Raw genomic sequence first — 25,284 nt, 5'->3', positions numbered from 1 at the left:
TGGGAACTCACACCCAGGCGGGCAGATGATCTCACAGACCGGCGCCCAATGGGCAGACCTGGCCTCAGGCCCCCCGGCCCCAAGCGGAAGCCACAGAACTGCGCGCAGGGTGCTGTATTCGCCCACGGCGCTGCACTTCGCTACGGCCTCCTCTCCCGGCCTGCGCCCTGGCACGACCCCGCGTAACCTCTGGGGCCCGCAGCCCCGCCTCTCCCCCGCGCCACTCACGGAGCGCTTGTCGGCATCCACGCCTTGCTGCCCCTGCAGGCAGGCCGTCAGCTTCTTGTGGGTGCTGTGGGACACCTGCTTCACCAGCTCCAGGCGCTTCTCCACCTGCGGCAGAAGGACACGGTTGGCAGCACAGAGACGGGACCCGCCAGCCAGAGCGGCCAGCGCCAGCTGCAAAAAGCCAGCCAAGGGCAGGTGCCCGCCTCCCGGCAGAACAGTGCCCCTTGGTGCCCAGACACAGCCCTGACCACAGACCCCCCCTGCTAGGCCTTAATGAAGCCAGATGCCCCGCTCTTCTCTACGAGGTATCTGGGGCAGCATCGGTACCATAACACGCACCAAGAACTATTTTAAGCAGGAGAGGGAATTTCATATGGCACATTAAGCCCTGCTAAAAACTAAGGAAGATTAAGAGAAATCAAAGCTTGTAAAGGAGAGCATGTGTCATGGAGGATACAGTAAGGGACATTACACAAGAACTAGGGTCACCAAATGAAATATACAGAAGTTTAAAACAAACAAAAGGAAGTTTTTCTTCTCACAACACACAGTCAACCTGTGGAACTCCTTGCCAGAGGATGTTGTGAAGACCAGGACTTTAACAGGGTTCAAAAGAGAGCTAGATAAATTCATGGTGGACAGGTCCATCTATGGCTATGAGCCAGGCTGGGCAGGGATGGTGTCTGTAGCCTGTTTGTCAGAAGCTGGGAATGGGCTATCGGGGAGGGATCACTGGATGATTCCCTGTTCTGTTCACTCCCCATGGGGCACCTGGCCTTGGCCACTGGCAGCAGACAGGACTGTGGGCTGGATGGCCCTTTGGCCTGACCCGGTCTGGCTGTTTTTAAGATCTGAAGAAGGGCTCTGAGAGCCTGCGATGGACGTGGGCATTCTGCTAATAGTGTTACGCTTCCGACTGTATCTCCATTGCCTGCTGGGTTTGTCCTGCTGTGAGATTGTAAAAGGCAGGAACAAGGAGTGAGTCTCACACGGCTGCCCGGTTGGGGACCGGAGACATTTCTATACCGAATACAGGCTACACAAGCGCACGGAGGAGCCAGAAGAGACAATGGAAACCCCAGTGGCCAAGAAGCTTCCATGTCACAACTAAGCCCTGAGAAAAAGGAGGCTTCCCTCCCCCATCAGCGAGTCCCAGAACCCGAGTCTGCATCGGCCGACCCAGGATGGGCCGGGGCATTTCTTTAACAGAGACACTGGCCTCTCCCCTGGGACACACAGGAGGGGACTGCAGCCTGGCTGTGGCTAGTGTGGACGAGGTCCTAGCCTAGTGCTAACCCGAGGACTTCCAGGCTGTGTAACACGGTGACTAACTGATCCCTTGTTTCAAAAGGGCTGCCTGGCGTCAGTGCAAATGCTGCGGAGAGCCCATGGCTCTGGAAAGGTGCAGAACAAGGTCTGTATCGGTGTAACTACAGTGCGCAGGGGTGTGAAAGCACCTCGCCGACTGACGTAGTTACACCCACCTGCCCCCGGCTGTAGGCAGTGCTGTGTGGAGGGGAGAGCTTCTCCCGTTGACATGCTTTGGCCCCGTGAGGGGGGTTAGCTACACCGACGGGAGAGCTGGCCTGGCGAGACTCGCTGCAGGGAGCCCTGGGTACTCGCAGGGCAGGCTCGCACCCCAAGACCCACTTTTGGGGTGGCCCCATTGGAACGGAGCGGCCCCTGGGATCTGGCACAAGGACACCACCACGCTCAAGGGACCGGTTACAGACTGGGCAGGGACTGGACAGAGCCGGAGAGGAGATGGGCTGCAAAAGAGGAAAGTGAGAGCACGTTCACCAAGGACAAGTGCAGAGTTCTGCCCTTGGGACGGAGGAATCGCAAGCCCTGCTACAGGCTGGGGACCGACTGGCTACGCAGCAGTTGGGCAGAAAAGGCCCTGGGGATTGCAGTGGATGAGAAGCTGGACATGACACAACGTAGCCAAGAAGGCTAATGGCATATGGGGGTGCTAATGGCATATGCTGTCTGCCAGGGGCCCGTATCCGAGATGTTACGGAGGCATTGTCGAGGATTATCCGGCCCTCTGACTACTACCCCATGCTACTCATCCACGTGGGCACAAATGATACTGCCAGGTGTGACACTGAGCGGATCAAGTGTGACTACAGGGCTTTGGGAGTACGGGTGAAGGAGTCTGGGGCGCAGGTGGTATTCTCTTCGATCCTTCCTGTCAAAGGTAGGGGCCCGGGCAGAGAGAGGTGCATCCTGGAAGTGAATGCCTGGCTACGAACATGGTGTCGCCAGGAGGGCTTCGGCTTCCTTGACCACGGGGTGCTCTTCCAGGAAGGACTGCTTGGCGGAGATGGAGTTCACCTTTCCAGGAGCGGGAAGGCCTTGTTTGGACACAGACTGGCTAACCTTGTGAGGAGGGCTTTAAACTAGGTTCGACGGGGACAAGTGAGCAAAGCCCACAGGTAAGTGCTGAATGTGCGGGACTGGGAAATGGGTTGGAAATGGGGGGGGACTACGGCCTATAATGGCAAGGAGAAAGGAGGGTCAGGGCACAACAGGGAGGCAAGATCAAATCAGTCTTAGATGCCTATATACAAATGCGAGAAGTATGGGTAATAAGCAGGAAGAACTGGAATTGCTAACCAATAAATACAACTATGATATCATTGGTACTACAGAAACCTGGTGGGATGGGACGCATGATTGGAATGTTGGTATGGAAGGGTACGGCTTGCTCAGGAAGGACAGACAGGGAAAAAAGGGAGGAGGGGTTGCCTTGTATATTAAAAATGTACACACTTGGACTGAAGTGGAGATGAACGTAGGAGATAGCTGTGTAGAGAGTCTCTGGATTAAGCTAAAAGGGGTAAAAAACGAGGGTGATATCATGCTAGGAGTCTACTACAGGCCACCTAGCCAGGTGGAAGAGGTGGATGAGGCCTTTTTTAAACAATTAACAAAACTATCCAAAGCCCAAGATTTGGTGGTGATGGGGGACTTCAACTATCCAGACATATGTTGGGAAACTAACACAGCGGGGCACAGGCTATCCAATAAGTTTCTGGACTGCATTTGGAGACAACTTTCTGTTTCAGAAGGTTGAAAAAGCTACCAGAGGAGAAGCTGTTCTGGACTTGGTTTTAACAAATAGGGAGGAACTAGTTGAGAACTTGAAAGTGGAAGACAGTATAGGGGACAGTGATCATGAAATAATAGAGTTCATGATCTTAAGGAAAGGTAGAAGGGAGACCAGCACAATTGAGGTAATGGATTTCAGGAAGGCAGATTTTGATAAGCTCAGAGAACTTGTAGGTAAGGTCCCATGGGAAGCAAGACTGAAGGGAAAAACAACTGAGGAGAGTTGGAAGTATTTCAAAGGGACGTTGTTAAGGGCCCAAAAGCAAACAATTCCGCTGTGTAGGAAAGATAGAAAATATGGCAAAAGACCAGCTTGGCTTAACAAGGAGATCTTGCATGATCTCAAAATAAAAAAGGAGTCGTATAAAAAATGGAAACTAGGACAACTAACAAAGGATGAATATAGGCAAGCAACATGGGAATGTAGGGGCAAGATTAGAAAGACAAAGGCAGAAAATGAGATCAAACTAGCTACAGGCATAAAGGGAAACAAGAAGACCTTTTATAAATACATTAAAAGCAAGAGGAAGACCAAGGACAGGGTAGGCCCACTGCTTAGTGAGGAGGGAGAAGCAGTAACAGGAAACTTGGAAATGGCGGAGATGCTCAATGACTTCTTTGTTTCGGTCTTCACCGAGAAGTCTGGAGGTGTGCCTAACGTAGTGAATACAAGCAGAGAGAGGGTAAGTTTAGAAGATAGGATACACAAAGAACAAGTTAAAAATCACTTAGGAAAGTTAGATGTTAGCAAGTCACCAGGTCCTGATGAAATGCATCCCAGGATACTCAAGGAGCTGATAGAGGAGGTATCTGAGCCTTTAGCTATGATCTTTGAAAAATCATGGCAGACAGGGGAGATTCCAGAAGACTGGAAAAGGGCAAATATTGTGCCCATCTATAAAAAGGGGAATAAGAACAACCCAGGAAATTACAGACCGGTCAGTTTAACGTCTGTCCCAGGGAAGATAATGGAGCAGGTAATTAAGGAAATCATATGCAAACACTTGGAAGGTAATAAAGTGATAGGGAATAGCCAGCATGGGTTTGTGAAGAACAAGTCATGCCAAACTAATCTGATAGCTTTCTTTGATAGGATAACGAGCCTTGTGGATAAGGGAGAAGTGGTGGATGTCATATACCTAGACTTTAGTAAGGCATTTGATACGGTCTCGCTTGATATTCTTATTGATAAACTAGGCAAATATAACTTAGATAGGGCCACGATAAGGTGGGAGCATAATTGGCTGAATAACCGTAGTCAGAGAGTTGTTGTTAATGGTTCTAAATCCTGCTGGAAAGGGATAACAAGTGGAGTTCCTCAAGGGTCTGTTTTGGGACCCGTACTGTTCAATATCTTCATCAATGATGTAGATATTGGGATAGAGAGTACGCTTATTAAGTTTGCAGATGATACCAAACTGGGTGGGGTTGCAACTTCTTTGGAGGATAGGGACATAACTCAAAATGACCTTAGCAAGTTAGAGAAATGGTCAGAGGTAAACAGGATGAGGTTTAATAAAGAGAAATGCAAAGTGCTCCACTTAGGAAGGAACAATCAGTTCCATACATACAAGATGGGAAGCGACTGTCTAGGAAGGAGCATGGCGGAAAGGAATCTAGGGGTCATAGTGGACCACAAGTTGAATATGAGTCAACAGTGTGATGCTGTTGCAAAAAAAGCAACTATGATTCTAGGTTGTATCAAGAGGTGTGTTGTAAGCAAAACTCGTGAAGTCATTCTGCCGCTCTACTCTGCACTAGTTAGGCCTCAGCTGGAGTACTGTGTCCAGTTCTGGGCGCCACATTTCAAGAAAGATGTGGAGAAATTGGAAAGGGTACAGAGAAGAGCAACAAGAATGATTAAAGGTTTAGAGAACATGACCTATGAAGCCAGGCTTCATGAACTGGGCTTGTTTAGTTTGGAAAAAAGAAGATTAAGGGGGGACGTGATAGCGGTTTTCAAATATCTAAAAGGGTGTCACAAGGAGGAAGGAGAAAATTTGTTCCTCTTGGTTTCTGAGGACAGGACAAGGAGTAATGGGCTTAAAGTGCAGCAGGGGAGGTTTAGATTGGACATTAGGAAATATTGGAATAAATTGCCAAGGGAGGTGGTGGAATCTCCCTCTCTGGAGATATTTAAGAACAGGTAGATAGACATCTGTCAGGGATGGTGTAGACGGAGCTTGGTCCTACCTTGAGGGCAGGGGGCTGGACTCGATCACCTCTCGAGGTCCCTTCCAGTCCTAGTATTCTATGATTCTATGATTAGGAGGAGCATTGCCAGCAGATCCAGGAAGTAGTAATTCCCCTTTATTCAGCTCTGATGAGGCCACGTCTGGAGTATTGTGTCCCGTTGTGGGCCCCCCACTATAGAAAGGATGTGGACACATTGGAGAGGGTCCAGCGGAGGGCGACCAAAATAACTAGGGGGCTGGAGCACATGGCCTACGAGGAGAGGCTGAGGGAGTTGGGCTTGTTGAGTCTGCAGAAGCGAAGTGTGAGGGGGGATTTGATAGCAGCCGTCAGCTTCCTGGAGGGGGGTTCCAAAGAGGATGGAGAGAGGGGACAGAGAGAGGCTGTTCTCAGTGGTGGCAGAACAAGGAGCAATTGGCTCAAGCTGCAGTGGGGGGGTCTAGGCTGGATATTAGGAAAAACTCTTTCCCTAGGAGGGTGGGAAGCGCTGGGCTGGGTTCCCTAGGGAGGGGGTGGAATCTCCATCCCTAGGGGTGTTTAAGTCCTGGCTGGACAGAGCCCTGGCTGAGCTGGTTGAGTTAGGTCGGTCCTGCTTTGGGCAGAGGGCTGGACTGGATGCCCCCGGAGGGCTCTGCCCGCCCTGCGGTTCTCTGAGTCTAGGCTGGATTTCTCCAAACCGCCGGGAAACATCCCAGGCCCAGGGCTCAGTTTTGCTGCTCACCTGACACCGTGGTGCTACCCTGAGCAAAGGACGCCGCCGTGAGTTCTGCAGGGACATTCATGCCCTGGCTTCTTCCCTGGAGGGGCTTGGCCCAGGGGGAATTGATGTCAGGCCCGTGGGGCTCAGGCCATCACTCAGCAATCGCCCCAGACGACACAGGCCAGTGCGCCCGCGTGCTAAGGGGCACATATTGTGTCACTTCCCCTTTGCACTTGTCTACTGCCGCATCCCGACAAACCGAGACGGCTGGCTGCACCTGGCTGTGCCTGGCTGCATGTGGCTGCGTGTGTCTGTCCGTGGCTGTGTGTGTCTGTGCATGGCTGCACATGGCTGTCCGTGGCTGTGCCTGGCTCTGGCTGAGCATGGCTATCCATGGCTGTGTGTGTCTGCACATCGCTGCGCATGGCGGCATGTGTCCATGTATGGCTGCGTGTGGCTGTCCATGGCTGCGTGTGTCTGTGCGTGGCTGTCTGTGTCTGCATGTGTGTGCCTGGCTGCTTGTGGCTGCGCGTGTCTGCTTGTGGCTGCGCGTGTCTGCTTGTATGTGCCTGGCTGCGTGTGGCTGTGTGTGGCTGCGCATGGCTGCACGTGGCGGCGCATGTCTGTGTGTGGCTGTGCGTGTCTGTGCGTGGTGGCGCATGTCTGTGTGTGGCTGTGTGTGGCTGCGCATGGCTGCATGTGTCTGCACGTGGCAGCACATGTCTGTGTGTGGCTGCATGTGGTGGCGCATGTCTGTGTGTGGCAACGCGTGTCTGTGCATGGCTGCACATGGCTGTGCATGGCTGCACGTGGCTGTGCATGGCTGTGCAATAGGAGGAGGAAGTGACGGCGTCTTCCGGAAAGTTTGGAAAAAACACTTCAAACTGTTCCAAAGAAATTCCTGTGACATTATCTGTTTCTTTTCCTGGTAACTACCGGAACACGTGTAGACAAGTGGCATCACTGTTTCTCAGGGATCCGACTTCCTGTGCAGATGTTTCTTGTCAGACAAGAGAGCGGTGTATGAACGTGGTTCAAACGCTCACATACGATTAGAGGTGACATGAAAGCCAGGGAATTTACTCCCGGTGACTGTAAACTCTTTAGGACAGGAATCATCTCTATTGGGTTTGTACAGCACCTTGCACAATGAGATTCTGACCCATGATTTGGGAATCCCCCTCCCTCCCTCTCTACACTGGGGACAGAAGGCGGAATGGCACCCTGCAGGCAGGAATGTTGCTGCTGACACAAAAATACAACTTCACGTTTCAGTGCAATCTACAGCAGTGTTTCTCAACCAGCAGTACAATTACCCTCAGGGGTGCTCGAGAGAAGGCTAGTGGGTACGTCAACACAACTGAAATTTGGAGAAAATGGAATTTTTGTTGTAAGTTTTACAGCACTTTATTATTTTTGTACTTTTTATACCCAACACTTTCATCTCCTGCCCAGATCCAATTAAGTTGTTGAAGTTGTTTAAACAAATGTGTTGCCATGGTAGAAACAAACTGTGTGTGTCTGAAAACTGTAGGTACTAGGGGTACTTCTAATTTTCTTTTTTATAAAAAAAAAAAAAAAAGGTTGAGAAACACTGATCTACAGTTACCTGCGCTGGACGGGGGGGCCCTGGCATACGCGTCGCAGGGAGCACGCCAAGTAGCGCTGTTACGTACATCAAGACACACCCTGTTGGAACGCACTAGGGTCGGGTGTGTCCCCTCTGCTCCTGGTAACCAGAACACGCGTCCAACCAAACTCCTAACGCAGGGAGCGGCCTGGCGTTATCTCTCACTTTATTAATAGCACGTGAACCTCAGAGACATCTTGAGCCTCGCGACCCCAGCCTCAGGTTCACGCCATGCCTACCCAGGGTCTGTTCAAAGCACTCGAGAGCCGGGCTCACTTGACTCCTGGTGCCAAGGGCACCGCTGACCCACAGTTGAGCAGAGTTCGGCCAGCCGCGAGCGCCTTGGAAAACCCTCCCTTCTCTTTGAACGGGAGACAAAACCCACGTCTGCCAACTGCGCCAGGCCCACGAGCCCCTGGCCGAACGGCAGGCAGCCTGTTCCACCCGGTGTGTGCAGAAAGGCAACAAGCGCAGCTGCACATGGGACAGGGGGGCCGGTTCCTGGCTCCTGGAAGCCGTCCATGCTCTGACTGGATGGCAGCTGACGTCACCCTCAACAGCAGATGCTGTGTGCCCGGGCAGGGAGACAGCCAAAGGAGCAGTCTTCCACCCAGCATGCACTGCAGAGGGATGCGCCATCCTCCAGCCGAGCTCCCCTAAAGTCAGCTCCGGAGTGGGGAGTGAATGACCCTCGTGCTGGTGAGTGAGGGGTTTGTCCCAGAAAGACGAAATCACTCGCACAGGACCACCCCGGGGTCTGTCCACACCTGTGGACTTGAATCCAGGCCTCCCTCCCGAGTTCTAGGCCAACACCCTGACCACTAGCCCAGCTTGCCTCTCTCGGCGCACTGAAATCTAGACCCCCCTCCCCCCCCCGTAGGCCGCTCTTGGACTGTGGTTGCCAGCTGTGAGGAAAGAGGCAATTTACCTGCAAGAGATCTTCACTCAGCACTTCTGTCTTCTCAGCTCTGAAAGGACAAAAGCAGAAGTTAGGGGCGAGACAGACAAAAAACATCCGAGAGCCGGCTATGCACCCAGGCGGCCTCACCCCCGGAGAGACCCCACGTGCCCTGAAATGATATATAGTCCCAGGCCTTGACCGGGGGATTGGGCTGTTCCCTGTACAACCCCGGTGGGTTAGAGCCACAAGGGAACAGACGCAGCCACCCCGCGGTAAACACTTGAGGGTTGTTACAGGACAATGGCAGAGCCCTGCCTCTGCGGGTTCTGGCCTGATCTCCTGGACCGAGGACCTGAGAGGTGCAGGGGTCTCTGCTCAGAAGCCGATTAAGTTTCCCTGGGGCCCACGGCTAGAACAAGAGGGGGGCCCGGCCCACCCCATCTGCCTGCAGCCCCTCCCACACCACCCTCCCCTTCCCTAGGACCCCATCCATTGTCCACCCAGGCTCCTCCCCCAAGTCCCCCATCCCACAACCCGCGTGCACCTTTCTGCCCCCTCCATGCTGGCCCCAAGGCTGGAGAAGCTCTGTCCCGATGCCCCGGCCCCAGGGCACCGAGGGAATCCCCAGTCGCAGGGCCACAGTGGGGACCTGTAAGCTGGGGCTCCCCCCGCCAGCCCCATGTGTGGCATCATGTCGGGGTCTCCCTGATCCTGCAGCCCCGTAGCAGCACGAACAGGCTCCTCCAGCCAGTAGAATAGAGCATTTATTGCTTCTCCAGGATACAGCCCAGCACAGACGGGATGTGGTTACAGGAGTCAAGGCCAGGCTGCCTCAGACCCCTGAGGTTAGGGGGTCCACTGCCCCCCCTTCCCCTTTAGACCCTCAGTCCTCCAGTTAGGTTGTTCCCTTCATGTCTTCCAGCCAGCAACTGCCCCTTCCCCCACCCACTCACTTGCTTAGTTCCCTCGCTGCCCTCAACCGGTCTGACCGGTTGGGTCTTTGTCCACAGGACCTAGGCAGCCCACCTGCTGGGCAGTGCTCACAGACATTGGCCAGTAGGGGTCAGTCACAGCCCACAGCCCAAGCACAGCGACCAGCAAGGACCTGACACTACGTCACTGAGTGTGGGTGAGTCAGTGGGAATCACACAGCCCAGCGCAGGGGGGCACCGGGTCACAGAGCAGACGCCCCCCCGCTACGTCACACCATGCTCCTGTGGGGACGCAGGGCTATGGCTTCTCTTGCCCCACCCCCCAGGGCTTCTCTGGAGAGCAGAGTTGGGCACATGGGCTTCCCTGGGGCTTCTTCAGGGTCGGGGTCGAGGCACTGGGGGCTTATTCTGCTGGAGACTGGGCTGGAGGGCCACTGGGGGGGCTCCCATCCAGCAGCATTTGCTGAGGCAGGGTGAGAGGGGCGCTGGGGGGCTTTCCCCAGCCCACGGCTTCTACTGGAGTGGGACTTGGGGGGCTGACGGGGTTTCCCCTGTCCCACAGCTTCTGACAGGGCCAGGGCCATGGGGTCTGCCCTCACCCTGCCTGCTGGGGCACCCTGTTGGCCAGGGTCCCGGGCCTGGACCTTGTGGGCCCAATAGCTAGTCTGCCATGGCTTCTTCTGGACACACATGGTCTCTCTCCCTGGGGGCCTTGCTGGGGAGCGTATTGGGAACAGGCTGGCACAGACACCGCCTGGCAGGCCAGAAGAAGCTGAGTGCGGGGTGATCCGCAGGGAGGCCTGGAGGCAGGACAGACGTGCATGGGGGGGGCTTGTTGTTTTAGGGTCCTGGTCTCTAAACTAGGGATGTAAAAACCGGCTCAGCTGATTAACCACTTCAGCGCCTCGTGTGAACTGGTTAGTCACCGGCCGTGGGCTGCTCTGGCCCCACCGGGCTGCCGTGGGCGGGGCGGGGCGGCTCTTGCCAGCCGGGCCCTCCAGTGAACCGGTTCCCCAGTAAGCATGCTGGCAAGGCTAAGGGCTACCGAGGAAGTGGGTCACCGTTTAACCCTTTACGGCCCTGCCCTACACACTCTGTCCATGCCGTGGTCCGTGCCACCTCCCCGCTCCCATGGTCACAGGCGCCTGAAGGGAAGGGCTGGCCGGGTCTGGACACAGGCAGACCTGCTGGGCAAGCCTGGCACAGCAGCTCAGGGATGGGACAGTCACCCGATGCCAGCCCAGAAGACAGGGAGGCCCGAGGCCAGACACCGGCCGGGTCTCAGACACCAGAGGGGCAGCTGACCCCATAACCTGACAAGCGCCACCCGGGAAACCACAGCCCTCCCCTGTGTCGGGGGACACCCTCCTGAGCCACTGAGCAGCACTAGCCACTGGGTCCAACCTGGGCCAACCCAGGCCTATCACGACAGGCTCCTTGTCTCCGGGACCCCCCACGAGGGTGCAGCTGTATCTCCGCTGCACGGGGTCGAGCAAGGCAGGTGACACCGGCAGGGCTTCTCGGGGGGCGGGGGGGGAGGGGAGGAAGGGAACCGGCGGAGCACAATGCTCCAGCAACAATTCCGTTTTACAGGCGGAGCCAAACCACATCTCAGGACACGCCCCCGAGCTTGGGGGTAACTCCTGCTCGACCCCCGCTGAGGTCCCACAATGGAGCTGAGTTGCCTTGGGAGCAATGATTCCAGCTCTCAGAAACAGCAATGCAGCTAGCTCAGCTAGGGTCACTGAGTCAGGCTGAAGGGAAGGTCTGAGCTCAGAGACTCCTGATACCTTGACACGGTAAAACGCCTTTCAGGAGAGAACAGCCGAGCCCATCTGAAACCATCGACAGTTAAACCTCTCAGCCCCCAGCCAGATAAAGCATCTCCCCATTTCGTAGATGGGCAAACTGAGGTACAGCGTGGCAAAGTGATTTGCCTAAGCTCCCAAAGTGAGGTAGTTGCATAGCACAAGGCAGGCTGTGCCAGGAGTATTCCTGTCCCCCAGAACAGCTCTGCTCAGGCCCCCACGGAGAAAGCTTGGCGGACGTTTCCCTGCGCAGTGATAAATACCACAACTCCTGGAACGGATCTTCTACGTCGGCTAGGTATCGGCACTCCCTTGGCCTACCGCACGGTTCCATAAAAGCACCCATGGCAGCCGCAGCAGTGCACGGTTCCTCACTCGAACTGGCACCCAGGAGCCCGGGCAGGGAAGAATTGTCTAATCCATGGGCCGAAATCAACCCTTGCTAAGCCCTGCTTCCCTTTCAAAAGGACATGCAATCCGGTGGCACCCACAAATGTATCAAGGCATGAACTTTGGTGGTTAAAGCCCACGTCATCAGAGGCATCGGAGTGAAACTGACAGAATCCGGAGAGTAGATAAGAGCAAAAGAAGCTACTGGTCAATTGTCGGACCCGTGTTAACGAAGCTGATTAAGTCCGAGCAGATGTGCCTTGTTTGTCCCATTTGATGTTCCTCCCTTTGCTACCACTGATGGCTGGGGCTGTCGTCTGCTCTCCCCAAACCCTCCCGCCAGGAGACGATTCAATGCTCTGGTAACCCGCTGGGCGATGCAGCCGGGCTGGATTCACTGATCGCTCCCCGGACGGCTTCCTGTTGCAAGGGAAAGAAGCGTTTCCCTCGGCAAGGACACTGCAGAGCGGCCCGCAGCTGCTGCCGACACCCGCTGCTAAGTCAGCAGCTCGTGCCTTCCTGTGGGTGCGAGCGGGACAGTCGAGTCCCCATGGGGCCCTCAAGCTTCCCTGCCCCTGAGCCCACCTGGGGTCCGGCACCGCTGCCGCACTGCCTGGGGGGCCGCCCCTCTGAGACACTGCCAGCGACAGCCCTGACTTAGGCATTGGCTCCTCTCCACGGTCCCGGCTCCCATGTGGGGGCGACTCTGCAGCCTCGGGGGGAGAGGGACGCCTCGCTGTAGGAGGGCCCTGACTAGCAAAGCTGGGGCCTGGCGCTTAGGATTGCCAGATGGTTTAAAAAAATACCAAACATCTCCCCCCCCCCCCCCAAAAAAAAACACCGGGAAAAAATTCCGTTGAGAAAAAACAAGGGGGAGACCAAAGTTGTTCAGCAAAAAAAAAAAAAAAGGGCACTGCGCCTTTAAACGACCCCATGCTCCTTACTCCCCTGCCAGATGCGGCAGGGGAAAATTGTCCCTGCCGAGCTTCAGTCCAAGGGAAACAGGGAATACCGGCCATTTGTTTTAACCGGACGGGGGCCCAAATAACAGACAGTCTGGGCAAAAACCAGACACCTGGCAACCCTACCGGTGCTTTGGGGGTGGAGGGGAAAGGAAACACATGGGCGAGCGACGGAAGCGGAGGGCGAGAAGTCAGCTACCACCATGCAACGAAGCAAGAGAGACTTCCAACCGGGGCCCGATCCGGTCCCTATCTGCCGCTGGCCACAGAACATGCTGAGCTGCCTCCGCCATGTGGACCTTGGGCTAGGAGTCATGGGTCAAAGGGACGTTGCAAATTCACTGGAAACAGGCTGCCCCTGCTGCTGCGTCTGAGTCCCCGAGCACAGCCTGACTGCTCCAGCTGAGCCCTGCGGTTACAGCCCCGCCAGGCCGCACGGTCTGCTTGGGTGTCGGGGGAGGAGGTCGGGTGTCCTAGGGCGTGGGTCACACTAGCCGCAATTGGTGAGCCGGTTCCTTGGGGCTGCAGGTACCCCCAGACCTAGCAGTGCCTTAATATCTCGGGAATGCCCTTCCCTTCTATTCCATACAGCAAAGCAGGGACATGGTACACAGCCGGCGGACTGCGCCCCTCGCCTGTACCCGAGCCGCACAGCGCTTCCCAACCACAACACCCACTCAGCTAGGGCCTGCACATCACGTTCCTCGTTTGTTTTATGGCACCCCAAAGCGTTACAGCCCAAGGCCAAGAGACAGTCGCCAGCAGGAAGGGCTTGCGCTGTAGCTGCAGAGGTGTTCCGAAGCGCGGGTGGGAATAGACCGACAATCAGCGACACGTGGTGGGAGGAAGGACGTTTGTAATGACTGTGCATTTGGCAAGCGCGCATGCCGGCTCCGTTACACTGCGCGCCCGTCACACACTGGCAGGGCGGAGTTCACCCGCGCCGGGCCGCAGCGCACGGCCTGGGAAGATGCGCGCAAAGCAAAGGGGCACACGGGACTCGCCTGGGAGAGGCCAAGTGCGCGGGGCTGGCCTCTGATTGCCAGACTCACATTTGGGCAGGGGAAATTGGTGTGCTCCAGACGCCAGCACTGCCTCTCCAGCCTCTTGCTGGGCACATACCACTTCGCCCACGATTTGTCCCCCTTACGTGTTCAAGCGGTGCCAGGCATTAGCCCGGAGCCTTAAGGAGACGGCCTGCTGGTTACTGCAGAGACTGCCGCTCTGGCTGAACCGAGGGGGCTGAGCCGAGAGTTCTCCTGGTTTGGCTGTGCAGGGGCGGCAGGGCTCCCCCCGGCTTTCCTCATTGGTTCCCCGACGCCTGGATCTGCTGCCCTGCAGGGCCGACTGGAGCTGGGGGAGATGAGCGAGTCTGGGAACGAACGGGACCCAGAGGGACTGCTGAGCATTCGACTCATTGGACGTTGCTCCTTGCCATTATCTGTTAGCAGACGTGTGCAGACCGGGGAGGGCACCCCCACAACTCAGGGTGCCAATTAAAATAAACGGCAGAGCTCTGAAAATGGGGGGGGGGGCACAAAGCCCCTGGCGTCCAGGCAGGCAGTTGGCCCCGCGCGCCAGAACAGCTGGAAGCAGCGACACTCACGCAGGCTCCCAAGGTCCCGCAAATCAACGCAAGTGTCACCCCCGGGTCTTCGGAAGGGCCAAGGGCGCAGCTCGGATTCTTATCGCCCGTGAACTGCGGAGACGGGGGGCCCGAGTCTCTTCTCCGTTCCTCCCGGGGAACTCCACCGACACCGGGGGGTTGTGCCAGATTTTCACTAGTGCAAGAGGAGAACCAGGCCCACAAGGCTACATTGCACACGGAGTTCTAGCTCGTTGCTTGTGCGTGGAAGGCCGTGGCTGGACAAAGCGTCACGTCCGAAGGGCAAAGGCTCCTCTGCATCCCCAGAGAAGAGGTGTCTGTAGCCCACCCACGATGCTAATGCTGCACGGATCCAGCCTCGGCGCGAACAGGGCTGGAACCAACCCAAGGCCATTCCCAGTCGGCTTCCTCGTGACTTACTGCTGAAAGAGCTGGAACAATCCCTGTTCGGGGGGATGCCCCGTCATGTGGAACTCACCTTGGCTGTGTCTAGACTGCACCCCTTTTTCGTAAAAGGGATGCAAATTAGACACTGCACAATTGCAAATGAAGCAGGGATTTAAAGCCCCCCCGCTTCATTAGCATAAACATGGCTGCCGCTTTTTTCCGGCTCGGAGCTTTGCTGGAAAAAAGCGCCAGTCTAGACGCGGATCTTTCGGAAAATAAAGCCTTTTCTGAACGATCCCTTATTCCTCTTAAAATAAGCGGCAGACATTTTTATGCTAATGAAGCCGGGGGGATTTAAATCCCTGCTTCATTTGCAATTGCGATGTGTCTAATTTGCATCCCTTTTAGGAAAAAGGGGTGCAGTCTAGACACAGCCCTTCAGTCTGCAACGGCACAGGACCCGGCGCGAGCCAGAACCGAGCTGGGCTGCCTGGCTGCCTCCCTCCTAATACACTTTAAATACCGAGCCGTAGCAGGGGTAGGTCCCGGACCCGGTGCAAGCTGGGTCTGAGCCAGGCTGCTGGCCAGCCTGCTAAAAAACTGACTGGGAGGGCGTGTGTGTGGGGGGGGCAATGTGTGTAGTCTATAACAGTGACCTATACGCTTTCGCTTAATCGGTTAATCCACTACACTATTACATCCCTATAGCAGATCGCTGGGCGCGCTCAGCCTGCAGCTGTAAATCATGCGCTAAATCACACGCTGCCGTTTGAAAGCCAAGGCTCCCTTGAAAGCAGGAGAGAGAAATCTGCTCTCCCTCTTTCAAGGTCACCAGCAGCAGAGACCCAGCCCGTCCAGGGCGCTCACACGCAGCAGGGACCCAGCCCGTCCAGGGCGCTCGCACGCAGCAGAGACCCAGCCTGTCCAGGGCGCTCACACGCAGCAGAGACCCAGCCCGTCCAGGGCGCTCACACGCAGCAGGGACCCAGCCCGTCCAGGGCGCTCGCACGCAGCAGAGACCCAGCCTGTCCAGGGCGCTCACACGCAGCAGAGACCCAGCCCGTCCAGGGCGCTCACACGCAGCAGGGACCCAGCCCGTCCAGGGCGCTCACACGCAGCAGAGACCCAGCCCGTCCAGGGCGCTCACACGCAGCAGAGACCCAGCCCGTCCAGGGCGCTCGCACGCAGCAGAGACCCAGCCTGTCCAGGGCGCTCACACGCAGCAGAGACCCAGCCCGTCCAGGGCGCTCACACGCAGCAGAGACCCAGCCCGTCCAGGGCGCTCACACGCAGCAGAGACCCAGCCCGTCCAGGGCGCTCACACGCAGCAGAGACCCAGCCCGTCCAGGGCGCTCGCACGCAGCAGAGACCCAGCCCGTCCAGGGCGCTCACACGCAGCAGAGACCCAGCCCGTCCAGGGCGCTCGCACGCAGCAGAGACCCAGCCCGTCCAGGGCACTCGCACGCAGCAGAGACCCAGCCTGTCCAGGGCGCTCGCACGCAGCAGAGACCCAGCCCGTCCAGGGCGCTCGCACGCAGCAGAGACCCAGCCTGTCCAGGGCGCTCACACGCAGCAGAGACCCAGCCTGTCCAGGGCGCTCACACGCAGCAGAGACCCAGCCTGTCCAGGGCGCTCACATGAAGCAGCTGCACAGACAAGCGCGTCCACCTCCACCCCCGGCTGCCAAATCAGCGCAGCGAGGCAGGCGAGGGAGCGGGCCAACACACACGGGCGCTAAAACAGGAAAGCTGCAAAGAGCCAAGGAACGTCACTGCAACCCTGGCAGACCAACGGCAGGTTTTAGGGTCGCTCCGGGTGGCAGAACCAGTGTCGTGTGTGTACATCTCCGGTCAGCGCCGTGCGTACATTGCACGTGTGCAAACACATGTTCGGATGTCACAGACCAGGCCTGTTCTCCACTGGGGGCTGCTAACACCATTCTATTTTTACTCTGCACCGTTCTGTAAATCCCTCTTGGTACGTTTTTCCCCAGCTAATTTTTGCCCTTCCTTTCTCCAGGGCTGACTGTGATTGCATCTGTCATGTTGCAAGTAGGAAAGTAAGCGACTAGTCACTCCCCACTTCTTTGCTGCCTCTATTGGGGGGGGGGGGGAGCCGGTGCTCCCCCCAGCACTGTCTCTGTGGGGGAGGGACAGGGGTACAGCAGTGAACTGGTGGTGCTTCTGCCTTTGAAATGTAGCAAGAGCCGGCGGGGCGGAGACGCCCATATCGACTAATGCAAATTCCATCGACTCTTCGATTAGTGGATTAATCTAAAGGTAACACCCCTAGCTGCAAGAGCCAGGCTGGCGTCCCTTGGGCGCACGTCTCTTGCAGGACATGAGCACGGTGGATGATGCGGTAGCGGAGCCAGCACGCCGTCAGTTACACACTCAGACAGCAGGTGGTGCTCTCACGTCGCAATGCTGCTAGGATGACAGCATCACTCGGAGCTGGACTGATGTTGGAGTGCGTCGTGTGTTCCGAAAGCTCCTGCTTCCGGGTTCCAGCGAGCGCCCAGGCAGGCCCGGGGCAGCGAGGGCTTTCAGAACAAGGACAGCTCCTTGCACCGCTCACGAGGTGACTCACCCTGGGTTCAAAGTCTCAGAACACTCCCCTGCTGCTTCCTTCGCTGCCCTGCAACCACAGGACCGCGGACGATTGTTCTACAGCCACACACACAGGCACCAAACACTGCCAACCTCTCCCAGCCCAGGGTCGGCAACAGCCACCCAACCAGGGCCACGTGTGGGTTTATAGCTGCCACGAGAGACCCTGGGGTCCGGCAGAGTATGACAGATCCAGAACTCCAAACTGGGGGTAGGAGGAGGACCAGTTCTGAGACCTGCCCCCTGCCCCATCACAGCCTTCCTGGAGGCCGCCAGCCAGTAGCTTCCCCACAAATATCCAAACAACATCCAAGGATGCCCAATTTAAGCCCCCTTGGGTTGGATTTTCAAATGTGCTGAAGTTCTGGGACCGCCAGGCTCGGCAGCTCTGAAAAGACAGGCCACGGAGGCTCAGAAAGGGCACCCAGAAGCACAGGAAACATTCAGAAATGTTGGCCATAACTCCGGTCTCCAGCTTCCCGTCTGTGAAATGGGCATAGCAGTGGCAGTGGTGGAGGGCAGCTCATGAGATCCTAGTGCTTTGAGAGCCATTCGGGAGCTACGGAGATGCAGTGGGCAGGTGACCTTGGAGTAGGGTTGTTAATGGGGAACCGGTAAGTCTCATCCCCGCTGGGTGAGGCTTACTGGTTATGGTTAGCTGGCGGGGGAGGGAGCAGCCCTCTGCCCGTTGCAGGTAGCCCCACAGGCCTGCTGAGGGCGCAGGGTGCTCCAGCCCGCCCGGAGCAGCCCTCATTCGCAGTCGGAGGGAAGGGGGGGCTGCGCCAGCCTGGCCTCAGCAGCAGCAGCAGGCCGGGGCGGGGGGAACTCCAGCACAGCTGAGCCGGAGCATCCCCCCTACTCGCCCCCATTTCATCGCTTAACCATTTCACTCATCCAAGGGGGTTTCACATCCCTAGCTTGGACGGTGCCTACCTGCCCGGGCTGCAGCCGTTGGCAGAGGGCTCGTGCAGGAGTTGGCTCGGTGTCTGCTTTGCACCAGGCCGTGCGGGTTCTTCACGCTCACGAGCGCTACAAATTCCCCTCGCACAATTCCCCTCTGCCCACCTGGCTCCCCGCCCCTGCCGGGCGTGTGACAAAGACGCAGGGACGATTACTGCAGCGGAGGGTGCGGTCGGCGCATGGACCGATTCTCGTCTCTCAGCCAGGCCCCGGGAGGGGCTATTTTGAACCAGTGAGTTTCATGCTGGTGAAACGTGCCATATGGCTCCTCCAGAGGCCAAAGTCTGGGATTCATCCGCAGAACAGGGGCAGCACCGGAGCAGCCTGCCTAGCACCGTGTCCTCCCCACGCTACCCCCAAATACTCCAGGAACACCCCCCCCCCAAGCCCGGAGGCTGCCCTCGTGCGAACGGGGGGCTTGGCCTACATGGCACCTTCAGAGCGGGGTCCCCTTGCTGAGAGGATGCGAAGCAACACTGGGATTCGCACAGCTGCCATTCTGGGACCTGGGCGGAACTCCCCACCCCCGAGCCCACCACAGCACCGACAGGCACCGAGCGGTGCTCTCTGCTACGGACATGGCCCTGACCTAGAAGTGCTCGACTCCAGCCTGGGGCTCTCACGCTTTCCCCGCACACTGGGCCGGGACGAGTTCAAATCCACAGACTTCCTGGCAGGCAGCTTCCTTCCCATTCAGCTCAGCATCTCCCATCCCAGCTTAGCAGCTAATGCAGCAGCTTTCACGGGAAGTGCACACCAACTGTACACAGACACACACATGCACACCAGTGCACATGCACTGTACACACACACACAGTGCACATGCACTGCACAGATACACACACAAGGGCACGTGCACTGTGCAGACTCACATATGAGTGCACACGCACTGCACACAGACACGCATGAGTGCACACGCACTGCACACAGACACACACACACGAGTGCACACACACTGTACAGACACACACACAGACGAGTGCCCGCGCACTGCACACAGACACACACACAAGTGCACGCGCACCGTACACAGACACACACACACACAAGTGCACGCGCACCGTACACACACACACACACACAAGTGCACGCGCGCCATACACAGACACACACAGAAGTGAACGTCCACCGTACACAGACACACACACACAAGTGCACGTCCACCGTACACAGACACACACACGAGTGCACTCGTGTCCGCCCGATTAGACAGACACACCCCTGAGACGTACACTAGTTAGAGCTTTAAATGCCATTTAGCAGCTGGACACAAGGGAGCCGGCGTCCCAGGAGGACCAAGCCCGCCGCTCGCTGGGCTTTCACAAAGAACCAGGCACTCGGGTTGGATTCTGCTTAATTTGGCAGGAGAATTCGTTGGGTCTCAGAGCAGACGTACAATTCCCAAGACAGCCGCTCGGCAAGCTCCCCCCCGCCGCCTCCTCCCAGATCACACATTTCTCTTCGCTCTGGAAGTTCTCCCGGCCCTCGGTTCTCTCCCGTCTCAGGATACCCCCTTCTGCTCATGGGCAGGGTCAAGAGACCGAAGGGGAGTCCCAGGACACCCGGAAAACTACAACTTCTCCCGGGGTTGTTTCCTAAGGGGTCAGAGGAAAACACCCGACTGCCCTCGTGCTCCAGTCCAGGGTTGCGTGGCCGCCTGGTGCTGCCAGGACAAAAGGGAAAATCCCACTGCAGCCATTCTGCCTCTCTGGGCTCCGCCTGAGCGGATGCAACGTGCGAGTAAAGCGGATGCCGGTGGGCACGGCCAGCGCAGCTCTTCCCGGCGGAGCCCCTCGCCCCCGGGGCAGACCCCAGGACCAGCCCTGGCCACGCTTGGCCCTCTCTGACTGGCATGCCCCTGCAGTGGGGCGGAGGGCCGCCCACCCACCAGAGCGGGAGGAGCCCCAGCCAGCCTTAGTGGGCAGCACCCGGCCCCAGCGACCCACCGGAAGCCAGGAGGCGGGACCAGGGAGATAAAAGGCAGCCAGAGAGGCCAGGTGGAGCCCAGCGACCAAAGGAGGCAGATGCCAAGGGAGGAGCTGGAGCCAGGGGAAGCCGGGGACCGGCCTGGGCCGCTGGGCCCACAACCGGGCGACAGTCTGGAAGGACAGCTCACCCGGCCAGAGGGGCCCAGGGGACCGGCACGGGACCCAGGCTCGGCCGAGGGGCGGCCGGTGGCCGCGTGGCTGGGGCAGAGCCAGGCCAGCGCGTGGTGGAGCGGATCCCTGCTGACCCAACAGCAGACGGCTCTGCTGCTGCCAGGGCCCTGGGCTGGGGCGCCGTGGGGAGGGCGGGCCTGGGTCCCCCCTGCCACCGCTCTTGGGTCGATCTGCAGCCCCCGTCTCCCAGGCCCCCGCCCAGCAAGGGCATCCGGCCGGGTGCCTCCATTCAGACTGTTCGAGGGGTTGTTTGCTGCCCCGCCCGGAACCAGGGCTGGGGTTGCTCCTGCCTAGCACTGGGGGCTGCCTTGAGCCAAAAGCCACAGCCAATCCCCACAAGAGACTGAGCGGGGGGCTGTGGGGCGGAGCGGCTGCCTGCCCTGTCCAGGGCGCTCGCACGCAGCAGAGACCCAGCCTGTCCAGGGCGCTCACATGAAGCAGCTGCACAGACAAGCGCGTCCCTGGGCCCTGGACAGAGGAGCCCCTCCCAGGGCCCTACAGGGATACCCCCCCCCCTCCAAGTGGTGGGGAACCGTCTCCCTCTGTGCTCCGCACCGGTCGCTGCACAGGCCTCCGAGCCACGGCGCAGCCCCGCGGGGCTGAGGGCCTTGGGCTGGTGCCGTCTGCAGGGGAAGAGGGAGGGGGGATGTGAGAGCAGCCTCCAGCTCCCTGAAGGGGGGTCCACAGAGGCTGGCGAGAGGCTGTTCTCAGGGGGGCAGAACGAGGAGCAATGGGCTCAAGTGGCAGTGGGGGAGGTCTAGGTTGGACAGTAGGAAAAGCTCTTTCCCTAGGCGGGTGGGGAAGCGCTGGGCTGGGTTCTCTAGGGAGGGGGGGGATCTCCATCCCTAGAGGTTTTAAGTCCCAGCTGGACCATGCCCTGGCTGGGCTGGTTGAGTTGGGTGGGTCCTGCTTTGGGCAGGGGCTGGACTGGGCTCCCGAGGTCTCTGCCTGCCCTGGGGTTCTCTGGTTCTACGACTGGCGGCAGGACTCCCTGGGGGTTGCCAGACGGCTCCTGCCGCGGCTGGTGCTCTGGGTTTGCCAGCAGGCGCGGGGGACGCAGACCCAGCGAGAGGGTTCTATGGGGACTGACAGGTTCGGGTGAGCTTAGCTGTGAGCCATACGCAGGCAGAGCCCTGAGACTCATAGACTTTAAGGTCAGAAGGGACCATTATGATCATCTAGTCTGACCCCCTGCACAGTGCAGGCCACAGAATCTCACCCACCCCTCCTCGAATAATCCTCTCACCTATATCTCAGATACTGAAGCCTTCAAATACTTTGAAGGCCCCAAGATGCAGAGAATCCTCCAGCTGTGATCTGTACCCCATGCTACAGAGGAAGGCGAAAAACCTCCAGGGCCTCTGCCAATCTACCCTGGAGGAAAATTCCTTCCCGACCCCAAATATGGCGATCAGCTAAACCCTGAGCATGTGGGCAAGACTCATCAGCCAGACACCCAGAAAGTTCTCTATAGTAACTCCTATCATCCCTCCATTGACCTATTTCCAACTGATAATGAATGGTCAATTAGTTACCAAGATCGTGTTCTCAAACCATCCCCTTATCATAGAACCATAGAGCTGGAAGAGACCTCAGGTCATCAAGTCCAGCCCCCTGCTCTAGGCAGGACCAATCCCAACTAAATCAACCCGGCCAGGGTTTTGTCAAGCCGAGACTTAAACACCTCTAGGGATGGAGACTCCACTACTTCCCTAGGGAACCCATTCCAGTGCTTCACCACCCTCCTAGTGAAATAGTTTTTCCTAATATCCAACCTGGACCTCTCCCACCACAACTTGAGACCATTGCTCCTTGTTCTGCCATCTGTCACTACTGAGAACAGCCTCTCTCCATCCTCTTTGGAACCTCCCTTCAGGAAGTTGAAGGCTGCTCTCAAATCCCCCCTCACTCTTCTCTTCTGCAGACTAAACAGACCCAAGTCCCTCAGCCTCTCCTCATAAGTCATATGCTCCAGCCCCCTAATCATTGTGGTCGCCCTCCGCTGGACCCTCTCCAATGCGTCCACATCCTTTTTGTAGTGGGGGGCCCAGAACTGGACACAATACTCCAGATGTGGCCTCACCAGAGCTGAGTACAGAGGAATAATGACATCTCTGGATCTGCTGGCAGTGCTCCTCTTAATGCAACCTAATATGCCATTAGCCTTCTTGGCTACAAGGGCGCCCTGTTGGCTCATATCCAGCTTCTCATCCACTGTAACCCCCAGGTCCCTTTCTGCAGAACTGCTACTTAGATGGTTGGTCCCCGGCCTGTAACTATGCTTGGGATTCTTCCGTCCCAAGTGCAGGACTCTGCACTTGTCTTTGTTGAACCTCATCAGATTTCTTGTGGCCCAATCCTCCAATTTGTCTAAGTCACTCTGGACCCTATCCCTGCCCTCCAGCGTATCTACCTCTCCCCCCAGCTTAGTGTCATCTGCAAGCTTGCTGAGGGTGCAATCCATCCCCTCATCCAGGTCATTAATAAAGATATTGAACAAAACCGGTCCTAGAACCGAACCTTGGGGCACTCGCTAGAAACCGTCCACCATCCTGACATCGAGCCGTTGATCTCTACCCGCTGGGCCTGACCTTCCAGCCAGCTTTCTATCCATCTTACCGTCCATTTATCCAATCCACATTCCCTTAACTTGCTGGCAAGAATATTGTGGGAGACCATATCAAAAACCTTGCTAAAGTCCAGGCAGATCACATCCACTGACTTTCACCCGCGCGCCCTCTATGCACGGACCAGGGGTTGCCTGCTCACAGGCACGCCAAGGTGCCCCATGCTGCCCTTCCAGTGTGGCGACTCTGCAGGGCAGACGGCTCGGGACTCTGCCAACGCGCAGTGCTGGGCGCCGGGGGTGTGTGCGCGCGCCAGGCCTGGGTTCCTCTACTGCCCTCCACGGAAATGCAGCCCTCCGCATGCTCTGGGCTGCAACACACTCACAATAAAACCAGGATCCACGCCCAGCCCACTGCAACGGTCCCCAGCTGCTGTCCTCCGAGCCCAGGAGGACACACGGACCCACCTGACAGCCCGAGGGGGAGCCCGGGAGGACACACGGACCCAGCCCCAGAGCCCGAGGGGGAGCCCAGGAGGACACATGGACCCAGCCCCAGAGCCCGAGGGGGAGCCCAGGAGGGCACACGGACCCACCTGACAGCCCGAGGGGGAGCCCGGGAGGACACACGGACCCAGCCCCAGAGCCCGAGGGGGAGCCCGGGAGGACACACGGACCCAGCCCCAGAGCCCGAGGGGGAGCCCGGGAGGACACACGGACCCAGCCCCGCAGCCCGAGGGGGAGCCCGGGAGGACACACGGACCCAGCCCGACAGCCCGAGGGGGAGCCCGGGAGGACACACGGATCCAGCCCCGCAGCCTGAGGGGGAGCCCGAGAGGACACACGGACCCAGCCCCACAGCCCGAGGGGGAGCCCAGGAACGCACATGGACCCAGCCCCAGAGCCCAAGGGGGAGCCCGGGAGGACACATGGACCCAGCCCCACAGCCCGAAGGGGAGCCCAGGAGGACACACGGACCCAGCCCCGCAGCCCGAGGGGGAGCCCGGGAGGACACACGGACCCAGCCCCACAGCCCGAGGGGGAGCCCGGGAGGACACACGGACCCAGCCCCGCAGCCCAAAGGGGAGCCCAGGAGGACACACGGACCCAGCCCCGCAGCCTGAGGGGGAGCCCGGGAGGACACACGGATCCAGCCCCACTCACATCCAAGGGTCACAGAGGGGCTCAGGTGCCAGGGAAGAACTGCTGAGGGATGCAAGTTCCAACCCTGCCCGAGAGCTCCCTGACTTGAGACCCGGTGGCGAATCCAGGGGGCTGTTACCTTCAGCCCCTCCCACTGCCCAGTGCGTCAGGGACCCAGCCGGCCGCCCCCGGACTGGACGGGCTGACGTGCTCTCAGGGGGAGCTGGCATTGCCTGGAGCCCCCTCAGCAGGCAAACCTCTGCAATGGCCAGGGACCTCTCCACCCCCATCGCCCTTGTGCCCAGCACCTCGGAGGATGAACCTCCCCACGGCACCGTCCTGCTCGCCCCAGCAGGAGCAGCGAAGGCATCTGCTGCAGAGCAGAGCTGACAGATGCCCAGAAGGAACCGGGAGCCCCCGGGGCCGGGGGAGAGAGAGCAGAGAGCCGGGAAGAAGCCATCCTGCCAGGCAGGCCACGGCGCTCCAGGAAACCCACCGCAAACAATGTTTAGCAGCCAAGTAAACACAGCCAGGACGCCGCTGGGGCTGTAGACACGCTCGCTTCGGGAGAACTCGGAAAAACCAGCCCAGCACGTAGCCGGAGAGGGGCGGGGAGCGTGGGCAAACCGTGAGAGCGCAGCAATCTCTCCGTGCGTGGACCGGAGAGGCCGGCGCGCTCCGTGGTGAGTCTTTCGGAGGCCACGACGAGCCCGTGGACAACGCTCACAACAGCGGCCGGAGCCTGCTCGGCGTCAGTCTTGCGTGTCCGGACCCGGCTCTCGGCTGCGAGGGGCTTGCCACATCCGTTACCTGCGTTCCGGGACCGCTGTGCTCCCGGGGGCGGCCGAGCCCCGCCGGGTTGGACGTGTCGCATGGCGCGGCCGCCCTCATGGCGTCGGAGCAGGGCGAACGGCCGGGCCGGATGCTTCAAGCGCGCTCTGCAAGCTGCCCACGTGCTCCTGCGCCAGCAGCGCCAAAAGCCCTGCCCTTTGCACA

The 25,284-nt window shown here is 58.3% G+C and overlaps 1 protein-coding gene across 5 annotated transcripts in view; it reads right to left on the bottom strand.

Annotated features, from left to right (window-relative positions):
* Positions 1–25,284, bottom strand: part of ARHGAP44 (Rho GTPase activating protein 44) — a 113,881-nt gene that overhangs the window by 46,431 nt on the left and 42,166 nt on the right. For all 5 annotated transcript variants that reach the window (XM_089771992.1, XM_089771991.1, XM_075903492.2 and 2 more), the window contains exons 2-3: positions 8,794–8,833; positions 229–333 (exon numbers count right to left, since the gene is read on the bottom strand). In XM_089771992.1, the coding sequence (XP_089628118.1) occupies positions 229–333; positions 8,794–8,833 (145 nt within the window). The remainder of the gene's footprint in view (positions 1–228; positions 334–8,793; positions 8,834–25,284) is intronic.

This window comes from Pelodiscus sinensis, chromosome 20 (genome assembly GCF_052426305.1).
Source record: "Pelodiscus sinensis isolate ZL-2025 chromosome 20, ASM5242630v1, whole genome shotgun sequence".
In the NCBI taxonomy this organism is placed as follows: domain Eukaryota; kingdom Metazoa; phylum Chordata; order Testudines; family Trionychidae; genus Pelodiscus; species Pelodiscus sinensis.
Note: the sequence above shows the minus strand (reverse complement) of the source record. Positions and strands in the feature narration are given on the sequence as shown.